General features: G+C 38.6%; 1 protein-coding gene across 2 annotated transcripts in view; it reads right to left on the reverse strand.

Annotated features, from left to right (window-relative positions):
• Positions 1-20936, reverse strand: part of LOC149924824 (uncharacterized) — a 557796-nt gene that overhangs the window by 33877 nt on the left and 502983 nt on the right. For both annotated transcript variants that reach the window (XM_090159675.1, XM_090159674.1), the window contains exons 14-20: positions 6832-6940; positions 4005-4576; positions 3243-3592; positions 2061-2637; positions 1166-1414; positions 456-591; positions 193-390 (exon numbers count right to left, since the gene is read on the reverse strand). In XM_090159675.1, coding sequence (XP_090015801.1) covers positions 193-390; positions 456-591; positions 1166-1414; positions 2061-2637; positions 3243-3592; positions 4005-4576; positions 6832-6940 — 2191 coding nt within the window. The remainder of the gene's footprint in view (positions 1-192; positions 391-455; positions 592-1165; positions 1415-2060; positions 2638-3242; positions 3593-4004; positions 4577-6831; positions 6941-20936) is intronic.

Here is a 20936-nt window from a genome sequence, read left to right on the forward strand (position 1 = left end):
GTACAGTTTCTATTCAGTCTACCATTAATAACGCGCTTAAAATCATAACTGCCACTAGCGGTCGTTAGATGGCGCGTGGATACACGGTGATAGAGTAGGCTTAACACGAACGGGTTGCAATTAAATAAATGGCTGAGATTGGCGAGTGTGCTGACCTTCCATACTCTATGAACGAAAAGCCAGATCACCTACCTTAACAGAAACGTTGTAAATTCCGACTTTAAGAAAATCGCCAGGAAGATGCATATTTCTAGTCGCGACAATATCGTTAGATAACGATAAAAATCCATCGTTTGCGTCATTAATTGACCACTTGAATCTAACGGGGGCGTCAACGTTACAAGTAACGGAGAGCTCAAGTTCGATTTGCAAAGGGTCAGATGGAGACACCTATAAAAACAAAGTACGGAATAAGATCCCGAAGAATATCGTTCGGATTGAATAAGAAACCTTACTATTTGATCACGACATTGTTCGACGATATCCAAAATCGGTTTGGGGCAAGGTTTATCCAAAACGAAAACATTCGTCGTCAAATTGGCCCGACTGAATTCGTTAGAAGCGCTGACTGTCACGAAATACTCACCCACCCTAGAAACGTATACAGTCAATTGTTAGGAGTTCGAAGAAAAAATGTTTAAAGGGGAACGGCCAAGCTTTTCCAAATATGGCCTTATTTCCGTATCAAAAGATTAACAAGACGTTCAATATACTAACACGTACCTTTTTTTGTATCTTGAAAAAATAGGTTTAGGCCCAAAAAGTTGAAACAAAAAATAACGCCAAGTGTTTGGGTTTGAATTTTCGCCGCCATCTTAGGGGCTGCCGCCAGCGCTCCTAACCCCGTATGAGCGATTCGCGAACTATCCTAACTTTTAAAATCGCGCAATTTAGGCTTCGGTCTCTTATAACTGGAACGCGCCGCGCGTGAAAAACAATTTTTTTTTTGCGTCTTCAGCAGCGCGCGCTTTTACCTTGTTTTTCTGTCTCACCGACTTCTCACCAGGTCGCGCTTTTCGATTTCCCGAAATTTCTTTATTTTATTAAAAATTAACCACTCAATATTTTTTGATGCGGTTTTCGCCATGAATTTTAGGATTTAACGGGCTATAGGGCTATCCACCTGGTTAAAGCTTGACCGTTCCCTTTTAAAGGTTTACATTACTTGTTAAAGACGTGTTTAACGCTTGAACTTCCAATCCGAAATGAAGGGGTCCCGTCTCCGAAATCCCACTGAAATCGAAGGTCGCTTCCGTGACTGAACAGCGCGTGAAATTCGACGGGTTGTCCGCTCAGAATGGTGCCGGGGTGTTTAATATTTGTTAAATTGTACAATCTTCGTATTAGACGCAAATTTAGAATGCCGGACGATACCGAACTGACGTGATTTTGGACGGTAACATTCACCGAATACCTTTTAAAATAATATAATATTACCCTCTCATCAAAGTCAAATCGAGACAGCGGTGGACTGGACTCTAAAGACATATTAGGTCGTGGGTCTTCGCCTACCTACGCACCTGGGGTACGTCATATGGAGAAGATATTTTCCTTTTTATAAGAAACGGTCTAGCAAGAAAAATTCTTATTATAAGATTTCGCGAGTTTTGCGTCAAGTACCAAACAAAATGGCGGCTGTGTCAGAGCATGGATGTAGAAAGTAATTCGCTAAGCCTCGTCATCAAATGATATATCATAAAAAGTACGCCGACATGTTGTTCCAATATTATTAAAGCCTGGGAGAACATTAAAGATATATTTACCATTCAAAATTCGCTGAAATTCTTCGTGTGGAACTTTAAATTTATAAAATATTCCCATACCATCGTCTTTGAGGTCTATGTTAAGTAATTCACCGTCATTCGACGCCATCTAGAATTCTTTTTTAAAACTACCTCTAAAGCGATCTTACTAATCTTGTAAGATCTCTGACGTCAATCGCTTACGGTTTTAAAAACCGTCAAGTTCGCGAGATCACAAGAAATCTTACATTTCTTGCAAGAACTCTTATCAACTTGACGTACCCCAGGTCAGTCCACCTCTGAATTGTGATTTCTTACCGGCCAGGATCTTTGTAAGTATGACTGAAGAGATTAGAGACACTCCCTCTCAAGACGCCATTTCCGAGATGAAAAATGAAACGCAAAAACTTCTCAGTTTCGGGGAGCACTTGGACCCGAAAGACCACTTTTGGTCCCAACGGCAAAGTCACGAGTGTCCCTTCGCATATTTCGGTGCCGTTATCAACGAGCAAACACAATTTGACGCCGTCTAGAATGTTCTGAACCACAATTTGAGCCGTGGCTATTAATCTGTTAGGTCCGTCTGGTCCTTCGTCGGTGACATCGTTGGACGCCTCCAATCGCACCCGGTGAATACCAGTTCTATCGTAGCTGACGTTGACTACTGGTCCAGAGCTACATTTGCAAAAATCTCCCAGGAACCAATCGAAGGAAACGTTGGTTCCCGATGACAGTGTAGCTTTTAAGGCTAGAGTTTCACGTTTCTTGATGGTATAAATATCTTTAGCGATTGATAAGTTCTTGGGAGGCGCTTGTACCACCAGGTTGCGCTCCAAATACGCAGTTACACTGCCCAGAGCGTTACTCGCTAATACGCTAGGTTTAAATACTCCTTCTGAAATTGAAAAATGAATCCGTAACGACGTTGTAAAAATAACGATACCAAAAGTTTATAATATCCATCGCCCTATTCTGATTGCGATATTCAGCATACCAACAATAATAATAATTAGCTAGGCTAATACTCAAGGCACCACTTTAGGCCTAAGTGATCAAGCAACGTTTAAAGCCATTAACTCAGGTGGTCGGGTTACAATACGTAGGTGGCTAGCCCTTCACGCCACGCGAGCCAACAGCTCCCTACACTAACTATTACCTTCAACTTCAACAAGTTTTTATGGAAGGGATAACCGAAGAGCTCGGGGGGTAAACCCCTTAAACCAGTGGGGATAGAACTTGCAAACTCTACGCAGAAGGAGTTGTTCACCCAGTGCCACAATTTGGGATCGAACCCGGCTAATCTTGCTGCGAGGCGAAAGCGCTAACCACTCCACCACCCCATGTCATACACTGTATTTCTAAAATATTAGGATTTTATGCAAGAAAATATCCCCGCGGAGCGATACATTTTGAAAAACTAGCTCCCATTTCCTTTTAAGGGCATAGATGGATACTTTTCCCTATAAACTTCTGACAATAGTTATAAGGGTTGGAAAATACCTCGATGGTAGCTATGCGAAAACATCGAAGAAATGATTCCGAAGACGTTCGGTTGAGAGTTTTGAACCTCGAAGTGGCCGTCACCAAAGTCCACTCGAAAAGTGACTTCGGAGCCCCTCCAAACTTGGGCTTCGAAGCTAACATTCGACGACGATCCACGTTCAACTATAAACGCCACGGCGGAAAACTTAGTGGTCAGTCTGAGCCACTGAATGGGTTCGACCACTCGAATGGACGGCTGAACTTTCACCACAACGGGTACTTTGGTGACCGGATTCTTGACAGAAACGGTAACAGCGTACGTTCCAGATTTTCCGTAACTGTGGTGCGCCGTACTGACATTACCACGACTGAAATCCAGAATGTCCTTGTTATAAAAGTGCGAGGGGAAGCCATTGAGTTGGGAATAATAATCTAGAGATGCAATCAAATCTGCTGCCCGCGAAACAAGTTTTTGAAAATTACGAATGTGCCGTCTCCTCTAAAATGACGAGAAAACGTTATCATATGACCCGTGGCGCCATCCATTATTTTTGAAAAAAAAAATATTTTTGGCGGAAAACGCGTCTTATTTGAACGAACCATTGAGAGATAGACGGCGCCGCGGGTAGAAGGATAAGGTTTTCTCGTCATTTGGGAGCAGACGGCAGTATTCTTATTTTTTAAAAACTTGTTTCGCGAAATACTGAAATCCGACGTTTTGATTGGACCTCTAGATTAATATTCCCAACTCAATGGGGGAAGTGGGAACTGATTAAATACCTTTTTATTCGAGTAAATTCCCCCTCGGTTCCATCGCCAAAATCCCAAGCGAATTCAAGCATGGTACCTCTCCGAACTGTCGCCAAGACGACGATATCTTGAAAAAGGGCCACCAGATGGGGCGACAGCACTTCGGTACGGATACCGCCCACGGGTTCCTCCACAGTAACTCGGAAATTCCGGCTAAGAAAAGCCTGATCGTTGGACGCGTTGACCGTGACACCATAGCGTCCTCGAGTCCGGTACTGGTGACTGACAGTCAGACGACAACTAGAAGGACCTTGTCCGGCTCCAGAGGTTAGCAGTTCGTGATTGGGAGTAATTGTTTCGGCGGAACCGTCACCGAAAGCGAAGTGAAAGACGAACCGCGTTTCCCATCCTTCGATCGACGCCGTAAAGTTCCATTTTCCGAATTCCGGAGGAGTGGAGGAACGGCGGTAATCCAGCTGCAGAGAGCGGAATCGTTCAACCACCGTGATTTTCGTGGATGCCCCGGGCCAGATTCGGCCTGAACAGTCCTGAATCCGCAACCGTAGCGTGTGATTTCCAGCGTTTGAAAAAGTGGTCGAAAACTGCGATAAAAATAAATTTTCTTATATGAAAATGAAATAAATTGATTTGAATATATTTTTATATAAGTAGGTTTCTTTTCGCCAGTTCTCTGACTAAAAGTTTACTCTTTTTACTAGGGCTATGCGCCTTTTCTGAGGTCGAGTACTCGAACTCGACTTCGAAGAAGTAATTGGAGAATACTCGTCGATTACCGAGTACCAAAAAATTGCGTATTCGGGTACCCGATTACTCGAATAAACTACACTCTAAACTCGTCGAGTATTGGTTTTTTCTATCCTCGTTGCTTCAAAGATCAAAGAGGTGTTTTTTACAACTTTTGGGGGGCAATAAACGGTACCTACAAAGTTGTGGAACCTGTGGTTCATTTAAATTAAAGGAATAATTTTCAGCATTGAAAGTTACGTAATACTCCTTTTAAATTTAATTTCATAATTACTTGAATAAAACCAGCTCCTAATCAAGAACTTGATAACCCGACCCGTTAGAAATATTACTCGAGGCTTTTTTTAGTTACTCGACTCGAATACGAGAAAGTTTACAATTAATCAAGTACTCGATTACTCGACTCGACTTGACTTTAATATTACTCGACTCGAATGCTCGATGAAAAAAAATTTTATACTCGATAACCGACTCGTTTGCCTAAAACCACTAATCGCACAGCCCTACTTTTTACCCTAAAACGTTTGATTCGCCTGTTCCGGGGATGAGAATTACTCCGGCCCATAAACTATTCGCTTGTTCCGGAGTATTAGGGCTACTCTTTTTACTCCTTCTGAAAAGGAGTTGTCAAGAGAGTAAATCGGATTTTGTCGTCTGCTAGCCAGAATTTATCTGCTAGAAAAGCCACGTTTTTACTCCGACTCAAACTATTCTCCACCACAGAATCGGAGTAAAATGACGTCATAGTCTTACTCTTCTTACCCCACTCCAAAATCCGGGAACAAGCAAAAGAAACCACCTAAATATATTTTATAATTTTCTCTCTATTATAAATGTCTACCTATAACTAGACTACTGTCCTATTTTTTGATATTGGTCTGTACCTTTCCCCTTGAAATAGACCATTGTATAAAATACTACTTTTGTGTTTATTTACTTTTGTGTAAAGAGAGGCTGAAGGTTTGGCCAGATTTTTCATGAACCAGAGCGGCTCATTATTATCTTTCATATGGCAACACTGTTTGGCGGCATGACTGGTCAATATAAAATATAACTAAATAAATGCATAAGTAACATAATACCAATAAGTATGACACTTCCTATTGCTTTAATGCTAATTTTCTAACCGAACCTTTATTTGGCACTGATACTCTCTTCAAGCTGTGACTTGGACTCGCAACTTGCCGTTTTGGATGACTACTTTTTGATACAAATTTTAAGCCTAATATCGGAGAGCACGTTCTGGAGTCGCGAGGTGCTTTAGCTTTGTTTTGACGCCCACGTGCGAATCACGCGTGATAAAAAAAACATGAGCTCGTGGCACCGAGAAAAACTTTTCTAATTTTTATCATATTAGCCTAATATTCCGCCTATCTATCGGAAAGCAGATATTTCGGCTTAGCGGAAGTCTCGCGTATTTTAGACACTAGAGGGCTCTGTACTGAGAAAACATCTTGATTACGCAATAACTATCAAAATCAGTTTGGTTGTAAATCTCGTTAATTATCATATTATTTTTATTATGTTACTTATGATAAATGTAATATTTCTAGCCCGAATAAGGACTGAACATAAGCCTAATTCTTAAAACCAAAGAATAATGAGTTTTCCAGTCCTACAGCAATAGCTTTAAAGTCTTCGCCAAGGGTTTAGCTCACCACCCTCCTACGCATTGTAACCCGGCCACCTGAATTAAAGGCTTTAAAAGTTGCTCGATGACTTAGGCCTAGAATGGTGCCTTGGGTATTAGCCTAGCTTATTATTATTATTATTTTATAGAATGGTCTATTAAGTGTTTTTAATATAACCGACAATAAAAGGTTGGAAAAGATTTCGACTCTATCTCATTAATACTTGAAAAGAATTCTGTCGTTCTAGAAATATCTCACGGCCAAAATGTAACGCGCGTAAAAAAAGAATTATAAACTTAGGGATGTACAAGAGCACAATTACGAAAGAATATCTCTACGCTTAACAATCCATGAAAAGAAAAAGTACAGACGAAAGCAAAATATTTCCGGAAGTCACCGGTCCCTTCTCTTCCGGAATGATTCCTTAGATACATAGATAAGGGAGTCTTTCTTTGACTTACCTTGGGATACGCTCGGAGAACTTCGGGTTGATCGTCTACTTTCCATTTGTAGAGAAGACCCAGAGATGGCGCAGGCATCGCGGCGGTCCATCTCCCAGTAACCGGTAATCTAGGAAAGATTAAAAGTTCCTAATCAAATAAAACAATCGATCGAAATGGGAAAAACGGGGAAAAGAGTAAGAGATAAAAAGTTTTAAATTAAAAGTGTTGGGCGTGAGGGGCGGCTCTGCAAAATAGGCTTAAGTAAATGCGTTTTCCCCCTTTAGCTCGCCCCCCCCCCGCGTTCGAAGTACCATCTTCCCCCTCCTTCAATCCAAAAATCCAATCTGGAGAAGAGAATAATTTAAATGAAACTCACTGTTGGAGTTTTGTATCATCAAACATTATTGCCTAATCAACTTTTTTTAATCAAATAACCCGTTTGAATCTTAACATAAACTGATAATAACATATTTAATTAGACCAGAGTTTTATAATATATCATTTAATAAAAGTTCTGCTAACAGGCGTAACGTAACTAGCGACAATGGTATCTTCCCATTGCGCCGAATCCCATTCAACCGAATTCCCATTAGACCGAATTCCGAAATGTTTTTGATGAAATTAGCCCAAAGGCGGGTTTTGTATTTTTCTAATCACAATTGAGCGACCGCAAAAAAAAATAGTTTTTATTTCTACTCCCTTTGATTTTTTATGGAAGCGTTTTAATGTATTTTTAAGTGTGTTAGTTGAGGTGAGGTTAGGTAACACTGCATGCTGTTCTGACAGATGCTGAAACGGATAAAACCGAATCCTAAACCCGGAGAAGTGCGGGTTTTTCGGTCGAATGGGACAATCCCATTAGACCGAATCCTAAGTCCGCCAAAGTGCGGGTTTTTCAGTCAAATGGGATTGGGTTAGGTCGAATGGGATTCGGCGCAATGGAACAGATTCGCGACAATTACCCCAACTTAAAACAGAAATTGGAAATTATAGGCAATCCACCGAAAATATGGATATTGCCTTCAATATTTTTAAATCAAGGATGCCATTTTTACGATCGTATTGGTCAGTCCGTTTTCACGAAGCGATTACTTTAGTCGTCGCGGTCAGAATTTTCAAATAATTCTATTATTATTATTAGTAGTTTATTATATTCTTCCGATTCTACCTTAATACGTAATCATGAAGACGTAAAACAACAGCGTTACACATTAACTATTGGAGAGGAAAAAACGCGAATAAGAATCGTTATAGAAACATTTCCACGATAAAACATTTTCAACCGATAAATATATATATTATTATATTATTAATTTATTAAGTTCTTTTCGCGCTCTCTGCATCAGTTCTGGCTCTTCATATTCGGGAAAAGATGGCTGCAGAATTAATCACACCAGCATTCTGTTGTTTTATTTTCAAAGGGTCAGATCTTTAATCAATTTTTGGTTGACAACTATTGAGAGATCGGGGAGCGGACGTTACCGGCTTGGGAGGGGTCGGATGGTGATGAGGGAGGATGGAGAGCGGGTGGTGACGAGGGAGGATGGAGAGAGGATGATGATGAGGATCCGAAGAGGCTGGAGCGATATACCAATTTATCTTCCCCGTTCTTATCGATAGCCTCGTATTGTTGTACTGCCGACTGCCAGTAAGTATTTTTTCCTTTCCCGGTAGTTCGTTAAGTGCCGCGAGAAAGTAGTAAAATAAACCGTATCATTACTCAAGAATTTGGGTCCTTTCGATCCCAATGTAAGTTATCCTAGTTATCTTTAACGGTATATATATAAAAAACTAATACTACCGAGATTTACACGAGTGCACATCACCCTGGGATACGATTCTTAAATATAAGGATTCTTTACGTAAGGATAAAATCCTTATTTCACTCTTAAGGATAAGCTAAGGACAGTTCCAATTTTAAACAAAAATTCTTATTCTATTCGGTTCCTCCTTTAAGATTTATTAAAAAAATATTTTAATTATTTTTCAAAGTCCGATAACCTTTAGGGAGATATTAGAAAGAATTTAAATAATTAGTATTACATAAAAACAATTATCTTTAAAAAGCGTAATTAATTAATTAGAATATTAATTCGTAATTACTCTTTGCCACTTCAAAACCTTAAAACCATAAATTAAGGATAATTTAAACTTTCAAGTATAAGAATCGTAAGTAGAGTATGAGAATCGGGCTTTCCCCAGGACAGGGATGTAGTGTAAGTAGAACACTTTTACAGGCGTTTTAGGCCAATGTTAGACCAAATTCTTGTAAAGTTATAAAAGGAACTTTCAGACGATATTAAAAAACATTACGACAAGGGGAAGATAGGTGAAAATGTCGCGACGTCTTAGCCTAATCGTATCTTCAATAATAATTAAAACAAAATTAAGAGGTAGCGCGGGGAAGCTTAGATCTCCTAGCCGGAAGATAGTTATTAGACGTAATGGCCATCCAACAACTACGCGGGCCTTTAACGAAGCGAAACAGCATTACGGGATGGGCTCGCGCGTTCTACGTAACTACCTTTCTCCCCCTTCCTCCGCGGCGCATTTTCGACGTAGTAGCCCCCTCTACCGGTAAAAAAGGAAGATAAAAATCCAATAATAATCTATCCGCTTCGTGGGTCCATTTTCATTTAAAAAATGTTCTCGGCAGAGTCGACGAACCCTTTTAGGAATAAAGGAGAAGGAGCTTAGCTAAAAATCTATTAAAAGGGGATTCCGGACGGGTTCCTCTTTTAAAAGTCGCTTTAATAAACTAGCCCTAGAGGTCGCTTTTAGGACGGCGTAAACTTTGATTCGGCGTCGCCATCTACCGTCGGGTAAGGTAACGAAGGGTTGGGCGTCACGCGCTTAAAAGGAATCGGCGACAAGGTAAAAATGGAATGGAGGGAAGCGGAGAGGACGCTTTCACCTTCACCCGACGGGACAACGTGGAAATTCATTAAGGAGCTAAATGAATGTCTGAAAGAATAAATGTCGTCGCTGGCGGGGGTGGCGGCATCTAGCGGCGGAATGACGGAGGGGCTGTAAATAGGTGGAAGCGGCCTTGTTAATCCGCGTTGAGGGATCACTTCGGTTCAGGGGGCCGCCGCCAGAGGGTTCTTTCGATCAGCGAGCGCCCTTTAAACCCCGCCCACTCCCGGCTCGGACAAAAACGTCAGTTCCACTTACGACACAATGCTCGCCTTTAGACGCGGTAGCGAAGGAGCCCTTGTTTCTGATCAAACTGACGATGAAGATCCGAAGAAGATAAAGCTGCCCGCTCAATTACGCGTACTGACACGAAACATTCGACATTGATACTATATTAATAATGAAATACGTTTGTGTCTCGACAGTGGTAAGATAAATAAAAGATTTAAAACTATATAGTCGTTTAGGCTTCGAGCTTAGGAAATAGAGCGCCATCTGTCTTAATATCCGTGAACTAAAATATGTGAAGAAATAGCAGACGACTTTTGAATTTCAAGGTTTTTCGGTTGAAACCTTCAGCTGTTGTGCAGAGGGAATTTTTAATGGGCAGACAGCTTTCATATATTCAATTTAACACTAGGTCGGTGGGCGGCGATACTTGTGACTAAAATTTAAACTATGCACCAAGCTTTTAGTACCAGTAATTTTAACTTAAAATGTAAAAAAAAAAACAGCCTGTGGTTTGAGACTGCGTTGGATTGGAAAATGTGGCGGTTCTACATTCAATTATTCTCCAACCAAACAAGTTTAATTGAGTTTAACGTTCCGGGAAAAACGTCTTATTGAAATTTGCAAAATAGTAGTCTTTTCTTATCAAATCTATTTACTGAAAACCTCAAACCCATTTTAAATTTCGTAAGAAACGCGAAGCTCTACTTATAATCTAATTTAGAAATGAATATCCGACACAAATACTTCGGTTTTCGGTGTAACGAAATTCCGCGAAATTCCGGAGTAACTTACGGAGAAGATGGCAAAGCTAAAAATAAACCCCAACCAAGCAACCGAGCAGGCGGATTCTCGAAGTCCTAGCTTCGTTAATTGGCTTGTAAATTTCCGAAACGTTAGCCGATTTCATCTACGTCTGGATGGGGAAACGCTTAATTAGCTCCGGAAAGCGAGAAATACATTACTGACCCATAGATTCGCGGCCAAACGCGATACGCGGAGGGGTATAAGAGACGAGCGAATAGTAATAATCAAGTTTGGTATCCCCTATAAAGTAGGCCTCAGTCGCTAATACGGGGATCAAGGCGACAGTTAGTCATTCGCCTTAGCGCGCTACGTTCGCTATGGGCTCGAGTCGCGCCATTATAGGCTGGTGTCGAGTCCACCCCGCCGGTAGTTTTCTGATCCCGGCGCCCAAAATCCTCGGGCCGAGAATGCGCGAGACAGCAACGGGATTAAATAAAGAGACACGCCGATAGATCTAATGGTCCGTTCCCGAATAAAGCCCCTCGAAAGGCGACGAGGCTTAGGCACCGACGACGGTCCCGCTTTGCATTCTCCCGAGCCGAAGTGCACGGAGGCGAAATGACGTACTTTCTCGTAGTTAATGTTTCAGAACTAAAAGCTAGAAAAGATTCCTCGACCCTTCGCGAAAGCCAACGCGCCTAACGCTGTTCAAACGGAGGTCTACACTCGTCAGAGTCGCGATTGGCGACCAGCCTCGGGTCCCCGCCAAATAGCCGTTTTTAAAAGTGTCCATAAACGGAGAGAGAGGAGAGATACGGAATTACGACGGCGAGAAGAGGAAGACTGACTCGATTAACGGAAGGCGCCGCTAGGGCATCCTATGACGTCATGCAAATGGCGGATCCAGTCGGACGTAAAATTTTAAATGAGCCGAAAATGGCGGCGACTTTTCCTCATTTGACGCGAAGGGAACGTAATTAGCGTCTGCTCTCTCTCACTCTCGCTTCTGGATTCCGCGTTGCGAAAGCTAATGAGCCGAACCCGGATAAATAGGATCGTCATTTAAAGTTAATTATGTTTATGATGCTCCATAAATACGCGCTTAAAGCCTTCTTCGCTTCGCTATAGGTCTTCCCAAAACGAGCAACCCACCCGCGATACAAAATATCATTGAAATATTTATAAATGACAACAATTTATCAAAGCGGAACATCGTATCGATTCAAAACTTTTAAATTTCGGGTAGGCAACTTAACTATCTCATGTTTAAAGTTAATAATAATCATCAGGAATCCATACCTCTACTTGGAATGCTTATCGCGGTACATTTTCGTCTCGATGTGGCTGATGGTTTTTTTGACGTCACTATGTTAACTTAACAAACAACAACGTGAGAGGGGAGCGCGCGCAGAGGGGATTTTTTTTATCTCGTCAGTGTTCTTACCATACGTGATATGCCAGGGTAAACATTCAAAGTACAGGTATGGATTTCTGTAGTGTTTTTAATTTTCCGGAAAAATAAAAAGTTAAAAATAAAAAATTGAAACAAATTCCTTTTTAAGGGTTTTTAATGTTTTTAACTTTTTATTGATATAAAATGTCTAATATCAGTAAATACACGACAAAACATTAATAGTGTTACCATGGACAGTAAATTAAGAGGACAGGTTTTCGATACCCTTCCACAGTGCATTTTATTTCTCGCCGCGTATCTTTCAGCTCGAGAGACCCCGATGGAGTCTTGCAAGGTCGTTTGTACCACGTGATCTTAAAATTTCAAAATGGTAATCTAATGCGGTTCATATTGTTACGTAATTTATTGCGCTTTATATTTTGGTAATTTTTAATTTTGGTTTTTTAATTCAATAAAAACTATCAACTAATATTTAGTATATCATATTTAATCTATAAAAACGTGAAAAAACACCTTTATGCGTAAAAATGTACTTGGTGTTTATTTTTTTTGAAACACTCTTAGCGATACTTGTTTTTTTTTTCAAAACCTTGGACGACTCCCTTAGTGTGATTGGTTTACGGGGGCTAAAAATCAGGCGTTTTACCGATCCTCAAAAATCTACTATCCATGGTGTTACATTGTTAATCAGTTTAAACTAGTCTAGAGGTTTAGTTTTACTTTTAGATTCGAAAAAATGAGGCGAAAATGCCGCTTTATTTAAATTCGCAAACAATATATTAGACTAATCATGGAGTGAAACCTTTTTTTATTTTTTTTCGGAAAAATACGGAAAATTTTCCGGAAAAAAGGTCTCGGTCTTACAACACTAGATTTCTGTAACCATCTATAAAGTTAAAAAAGTGTTTATACAACAACAATATTAATTAATTGAATTAATTTCTGTTCTCGAATGATTTAGTAGCTAGGGGGCGCTTAACGGCGAAAAAACCTCTTAGCGATTAATAATTGAGCGGAATGCTCCGCTCAATAGAGCCAATTTCATCAAAGGCTTTCCCTCAAACCGCCATTATAATATTCATCGGAAAGGATTCTAAATTGTACTCGTATATCGACAAAAGATTTCGAACAGATGTTCGCTTTGACAAGGAAAAGTATAGGAAATAGATTCCGCGCAAATATATGCAAAACAGTTGATTAAGCTTAAAAGCATCCGGGGGAGGCACGGATTCGAGGTACTACTCCAAATTATAAAGCGCCGCTGGTTGGGGTTGCTTCGCGATATGTAAACCTATCCTAAGGGATTTGCCCAAAAGCCGTTGAAGACTAAATTGATTGATACAATACTAGTTTGCCTAGATATATACACGCCGAGTCTCATTACGCCGAAATTTATAAAAGGCATCATTCGAAAATTTCTGAGCCTTTCTCCATCAATTTCCTTTATCCGATCGCGCGTTACGGACCCCCCACACCCATGAGAAACCGCGCCTTCGGTTGGCGTAGATCCGAACGCGTCCCGATCCAGAACCTTCCTCAAATTGGGGGCATTTATTAAAGTACGGGGCTGCGAAATAATCAAAAGCAAATTTCCAGGGCACCGCCTCCCGCAGTGTTGCCGGAGGAGGGCGAGCCTTAAAGAGCTCGCCGATAAAGGGACGAATCCGTTTCGCGATAAAGGGAGCGCGCGCGAGGGGGTTTCGCCCCATTCAGCACGCGCGCCGATGGACGAGGCCTATTGGAATTTCAAGCTCGTCGGAAACTAATAATTTGCAATCAACTTATACCGTGGTCGGTCCCCCCCCCCCCTAATGCTCGCCGTTAGCGAAGGCGAGAACGCGGTATGCTCTGCCCTCTTTGCGGAGTGATTTCGGAATGAGTATAGGCGCCTTTTACGCGCTGCAAGGCCGATGTGTACGCGTGTCATTGGTAGGCCTTGGCTCCGATTAATCCGCCACTATCTTCGGCGATCATAATCACGAACAGCGAGGCGCGCGGGTGGCCGCTGTTGCTACAGCTCATCTCCCATGACGAACTCGTCTATTCAAAAGCCGAGCCACGTCTCCATGCAAATCACGTATACATTAAATTAAAAGCGATCAGGACTCGTTCCGACTAGCTTCTCTCTATCTATCTATCTATCTATATATCTCTCTATCTATCTATCTATCTATCTCTATCTATCTATCTCTATCTATCCATCTCTATCTATCCATCTCTATCTATCCATCTCTATATATCCATCTCTATCTATCCATCTCTATCTATCTATCTCTATCTATCTATCTATCTCTATCTATCTATCTCTATCTATCTATCTATATCTATCTATCTATATCTATCTATCTATATCTATCTATCTATCCTATCTATCTATATCTATCTCTATCTATCTCTATCTATCTATATATATATATCTCTCAGTCTCTCTATCTATATATATCTCTCAGTCTCTCTATCTATATATCTCTCTATCTATATATATATATATATATATCTCTCTCTCTCTCTATCTATCTATCTCTCTCACTCTATCTATCTATCTATCTATCTATCTATCTCACTATCTCCCTCACTCTATCTATCTATCTATCTCAGGGTTGCCACAATAATTTTAGATTCAAATTCCCTGACCATTTTAAGAGATTTTTCCTGACTTTTTTAGACAATTTTTAGTTTTATATTTTACTTTTACCAGAAGCTTATAAATTGAAATCAACCTACATTTCAGTACAAAAGTATTATTGCAACGTTAAAAACTAGCAAAACGTTAAAGGAACTAAATAATAATCATAGAATTCGTCAGATAACTATGAGTAAAATTACCTTAAAAAAATGTGAAGATAAAATTTAATTATCTGACTTTTTAGAAATTCTTAAAATTCCCCGACTTTCCCCTGAATTCCCTGGCGTGTGGCAACCCTGCATCTATCTATCTGTAAAATGTTGCTAGGGACAGAAGTTGATCGTATCCGTACGAGATAATTAACCATTATGATGAAAATGTTGAGTTTAATTCGTATACCTTAAGTAAAAAAATGTCACAGTATATTAAAGAAATATTCTGTTTTAAATTTATTAAAAATATATTTAAAGTTAACGTTTTAAAGTTCCCCAAAATAGTTTCAAGTGGGCGTTTAAAGGTTCGTAAGAAAAAATATTTAAAGTGGGCGTTTAAAAGTTCGAAATAAAATATTTAAAGTGGGCGTTTAAAAGTTCGAAATAAAATATTTAAAGTGGGCGTTTAAAAGTTCGAAATAAAATATATTTAGAGAAAATGGGCGTTTTAAACTTGGTAAAGTTCGAAAAAACACATTTAAAAGTTGTTGGAACGTAAAACGAGCACCCCCTGTACACACTGGTGCGCGGCGGGTAGAACAGTTCTACAGGCGTTAGTAGGCCAATTTTAGACATTAATTAAAATAAATGGTAAAGTTTGTAGGGAGAATTAGAACGGGCCCCCCGATAGCGTCGAGTGAAATATATCAAGAGAGCGCGTCTCCAGCTGCAGCGCGCGATAGGCGAGCGCGTTCAATCTTGGCGTCGGTACTTCATGTTTATGGATTAACGAAGGTGAAGTGATAGTCCAACCTCAACCATCCTCGGGGGCTTTTCTCGGCTTCGCGGAGCGTTCCTCGCCACTGGCAAGTTAGCCCGTCTCCTTAAGCCGATCCGCGCCACGACGGCCGTGTCTCCAGCCCGAGGAGAGACCACCATTCCAAGAATCCCGGCCATTCTCCTCCATCGACAAATATATTCCTCTCGTCTCATTCCGATAGTTCGTTCCGAGCTCACCCGACAGTTATACGAAAGGCGGGAAGCTTATCAACTAGAATTTGCTAGGGCCCACCTTCCATCGCGGTGTCAACTGAGTTTCGAGACTTCGGCGTGAAACGCGTTGACAATTTGCGTAATGTTGACTGTATCTGCAGGCGCCAGAACCAATCGACCACCGGCACTAAACTAAACATAAGATTTGGGAGATATTCGCTGCCTTCCCCCATCAGCCGCGCCTCCCCCATCAAACTGTCCCCCCTGGCGGCGGATCCCAATAGGGCGGATTTATTTAGAAGCTACCTTATTACTACCGCAGGTGGCGCCAGTGTCTCAGATACGCGATGGACCGCCGTTGCCGTATAAAGGGAACAGTCCGTTAACCAAAGGGGTAAATAGATGTTTTATAAACGTTCCTCCAGGTGGAGCCTGTAGAGTGTATACTCCCCGGACGACCAAATCATTAGAAATCCATCATATAGTTTGGAGAGTCGGTATTTCGACGATTATAGCAACAGGGCCGATAGATGGCGTTCAATGTAAAGGCGGGGACGTGGTATTAATATCTCCGTTGCGAGCGCGTCTTTAGGCCTTATTAGGTTGATGGAGAGGCCGCCGCTAAGGGAAGCTTGTTATTATTTCTTAATATCAGCGTCGACCAAATAAGGCGAATCGCTCCGAGTACTCCCTTGCCCACGGCAAAAGCCACCCTACACCATTTAACATTCAAATTTAGCAGCTGCAAACCCCAAATTAGGCTTCGGAATTGATTTTAGCGAGAGCGCCTCGCCGCGTGTCGGTTAAATGCTTAAGCCCGATTCACACCGACGCCAAATTTCGAAGTTTTATTGTTTTACGCCAATTTATCTACCACCAGAAGTTTATAATATTTCTCTTAAGAGAGAAGTATTTATCTATCGATAAACCGTATTTATCTATCGATAAACCGTATTTATCTATCGATAAACCGTATTTATCTATCGATAAACCGTATTTATCTATCGATAAACCGTATTTATCTATCGATAAACCGTATTTATCTATCGATAAACCGTATTTATCTATCGATAAACCGTATTTATCTATTGATAAACCGTATTTATCTATTGATAAACCGTATTTATCTATTGATAAACCGTATTTATCTATTGATAAACCGTATTTATCTATTGATAAACCGTATTTATCTATTGATAAACCGTATTTATCTATTGATAAACCGTATTTATCTATTGATAAACCGTATTTATCCTTGATAAACTTTATATATCCTTGATAAACTTTATAAATCCTTGATAAACTTTATAAATCCTTGATAAACTTTATTTATCCTTGATAAACTTTATTTATCCTTGATAAACTTTATTTATCCTTGATAAACTTTATTTATCCTTGATAAACTTTATTTATCCTTGATAAACTTTATTTATCCTTGATAAACTTTATTTATCCTTGATAAACTTTATTTATCCTTGATAAACTTTATTTATCCTTGATAAACTTTATTTATCCTTGATAAACTTTATTTATCCTTGATAAACTTTATTTATCCTTGATAAACTTTATTTATCCTTGATAAACTTTATTTATCCTTGATAAACTTTATTTATCCTTGATAAACTTTATTTATCCTTGATAAACTTTATTTATCCTTGATAAACTTTATTTATCCTTGATAAACTTTATTTATCCTTGATAAACTTTATTTATCCTTGATAAACTTTATTTATCCTTGATAAACTTTATTTATCCTTGATAAACTTTATTTATCCTTGATAAACTTTATTTATCCTTGATAAACTTTATTTATCCTTGATAAACTTTATTTATCCTTGATAAACTTTATTTATCCTTGATAAACTTTATTTATCCTTGATAAACTTTATTTATCCTTGATAAACTTTATTTATCTTTGATAAACTTTATTTATCTTTGATAAACTTTATATATCCTTGATAAACTTTATATATCCTTGATAAACTTTATATATCCTTGATAAACTTTATTTATCTTTGATAAACTTTATATATCCTTGATAAACTTTATATATCCATGATAAACTTTATTTATCTTTGATAAACTTTATTTGTCTTTGATAAACTTTATATATCCTTGATAAACTTTATATATCCTTGATAAACTTTATTTATCTTTGATAAACTTTATTTATCTTTGATAAACTTTATTTATCTTTGATAAACTTTATTTATCTTTGATAAACTTTATTTATCTTTGATAAACTTTATTTATCTTTGATAAACTTTATTTATCTTTGATAAACTTTATTTATCTTTGATAAACTTTATTTATCTTTGATAAACTTTATTTATCTTTGATAAACTTTATTTATCTTTGATAAACTTTATTTATCTTTGATAAACTTTATTTATCTTTGATAAACTTTATTTATCTTTGATAAACTTTATTTATCTTTGATAAACTTTATTTATCTTTGATAAACTTTATTTATCTTTGATAAACTTTATTTATCTTTGATAAACTTTATTTATCTTTGATAAACTTTATTTATCTTTGATAAACTTTATTTATCTTTGATAAACTTTATTTATAAATGGTTTTTACCCCACACCATATTTATTTCCAAACATGTTTTGAAAAATCAGCGTATAACATTAGCAAGATAAGTAGGTGAATACTTACTTCTGTTAGCACGCTGTCGCGGAAAATACAGCCCGTATGAATTAGACTTACGAGGTTCGCGAATTTTAAATAAAGATGCTTTCTAATTTTCATTAGCGATTAAATTATCGAAATTAACTAGATAACAGCGCGGTATCGTCTAACAGTAACAGCTTGTTTCCCAAAATCCGGTAGTAAGAGGCTCTTAGAAACTATAACCGAAACTGGAACTTATCCCAGGTTGTACATTAAGAATAATATTTACATAGGTAGTTTGTAAAAAGCCCTTTTCCACAAAAGAAACTCAAAAAAGTACCGCGCTAAAACCCACATTCTTTATTCACTAGAATTGACAACGTAATCGTTTTGGAATTACAGTCAATTCTTCGCCGTAAAATATATTCGAACAGAAATATCGACTAAGGAATTAAAATAACATTAGTGTTACTTTACTTCGGTGGTCCACCCCTGAAAAAATAACCCCTCTTCCACGGGAGCTTAGAAACGCATTAAACAAACAGAATGAATTCCCTACTCGAGAGCTAGGTGAAAGCCCCTACACCTTCGTGTAATTATTTCGTAGAACGCGCAGTCCATAAAGTATTTACCGCTTCAATAATTCAAGTCCTTAATTACCGCGTTTTGTATAATTCAGTCGGGGATGGGAGTCTCGCGAAACATCGCCTTTGACACTCTTCGTCCATTTTTAATGACAATTCCGTGTCAAAGAGTATTTCACGGAGGGCGAGATAAAGCGGGAAAAAACGATTTGTAAATATTGAACTTTTACTCCTTAACGTTAGATTCTGAACACCTTTGCAGGGTGGTCGCTTCCCCAATTTTGTAATAGCCACGGGGAAAAAAATAGTAATCGATATATTTTTGTTGAAAAATAAATCGATAGTGTATTTTATTTTAACGGAAAAATCGCTTTTATTTGGGGTTCTATATTGATCTGTTTGGACTACAATTATTTACTCTGGGAGTTATTTATTATAGATTTAACGTTATGTTTTTGGAGCAACATTTTTATTTGTTTTATAACGGGCGCGATATTAATATTAATAATGTTTATGTTATCAGAGATATTAAATCATTGCCTTGATATATATTTTATAGGAAATCATTTTTTGTCGTTTCACGCGTACTGTTATTGAGAATGTGCTGGTGACTATGGCAACTGAGATATCTACCGCGAAACTAGTAAATTTAAATACGCAATATTTGTATTATGAAGGCTGTATTTATTTATTTATACTTAAGGATAATTTAATTAACAATATTAAATTAAAAATAAGGTTTTAAATTGTATATTTAAACAAATTCACCACTTTTTGATAATTTAAAACATTATAATTATTCACACTTAAAATCAATTCGAGACATTTAGCTACAGAGTAAACCAAATTCTAGATTAGATAACGTTTGAAAACGGCAGTAGATAAATTTTAAACAAAAAATGTACGTATTCCAATAAGAAGATTAAAATATAATCAATTCGAAGATTTAGAAAGGGCACTGGGTAGTTTTCCGCTTCAGGAAAAGCCGACGAGGGGGGTGGGAATCAGGGGGAAGGAAAAGAAGGAGTATAAACCTTTCTAATTAAGTCGTTGAAATGGGGCTCTCGTTAACAAAGATTAAAGATAATTAGTAGAATCGGGCGCGTCCGCTTTTTGCCGAAAAGATTAGCTTTCCGGAGTTTTAAAAGAGAGGGAAATCAAAGAGAGAACGCCGAGATAGAAAGACGTTTTCACTTTCTACCGAGAGATGGGGCGACTGAGCAGAACAGATCGAGACGCGTCAAAAGAGAGTCACCGCGTTGTCAAGACTACGCGCTTTTTCTTCTTCGGAGAAGGTGGGGGGGTATAAGGAGAATTGCGAAACTCACTAACGCCAAGCACTCTAGGTCGCGTGTACCGCGGATGGATAAATGACGGAGTTGCAAATGGAGGGACTCTTTTGGGGGGGGGGGGGGGGGCTAAGGAAAAGTGGGTGCCGAAATTGGTCTTTCTCACTTGGAAAAACGAAATGGTACTTGAGAAACGTCGAAAATATAATAGCGGATTAGGAGTGTCCACTTATAGAAAAATCCATTTTTATAATTGGCTTCTAAATATTATCTATCGTAGTGTCTATTTTTCAAGATTTTTCAAAACAACCTAATATTTAACAAATTTAGGAAAAGATTGGTCACTTTGGTCAAAATGTTTTTGTAAAAAAATAACTTCCAAACTGAACAATTTTGGGTAGTAGTTAATTTTAAAACTACCCAAATACGGCGTAAATACCCACTAAAATAGGCCCCAAGTGATTATGGTAGTTGGGAGACATCGAAAATATAATAGTGGATTAACAGTGTCCATTTTTATAATTGGCTTTTAAATATTATCTATTGCAGTGTCCA

The sequence above is a fragment of the Leiobunum rupestre genome, chromosome 10 (genome assembly GCF_980474605.1).
Source record: "Leiobunum rupestre chromosome 10, qqLeiRupe1.1.hap1, whole genome shotgun sequence".
NCBI classification, from domain to species: domain Eukaryota; kingdom Metazoa; phylum Arthropoda; class Arachnida; order Opiliones; family Sclerosomatidae; genus Leiobunum; species Leiobunum rupestre.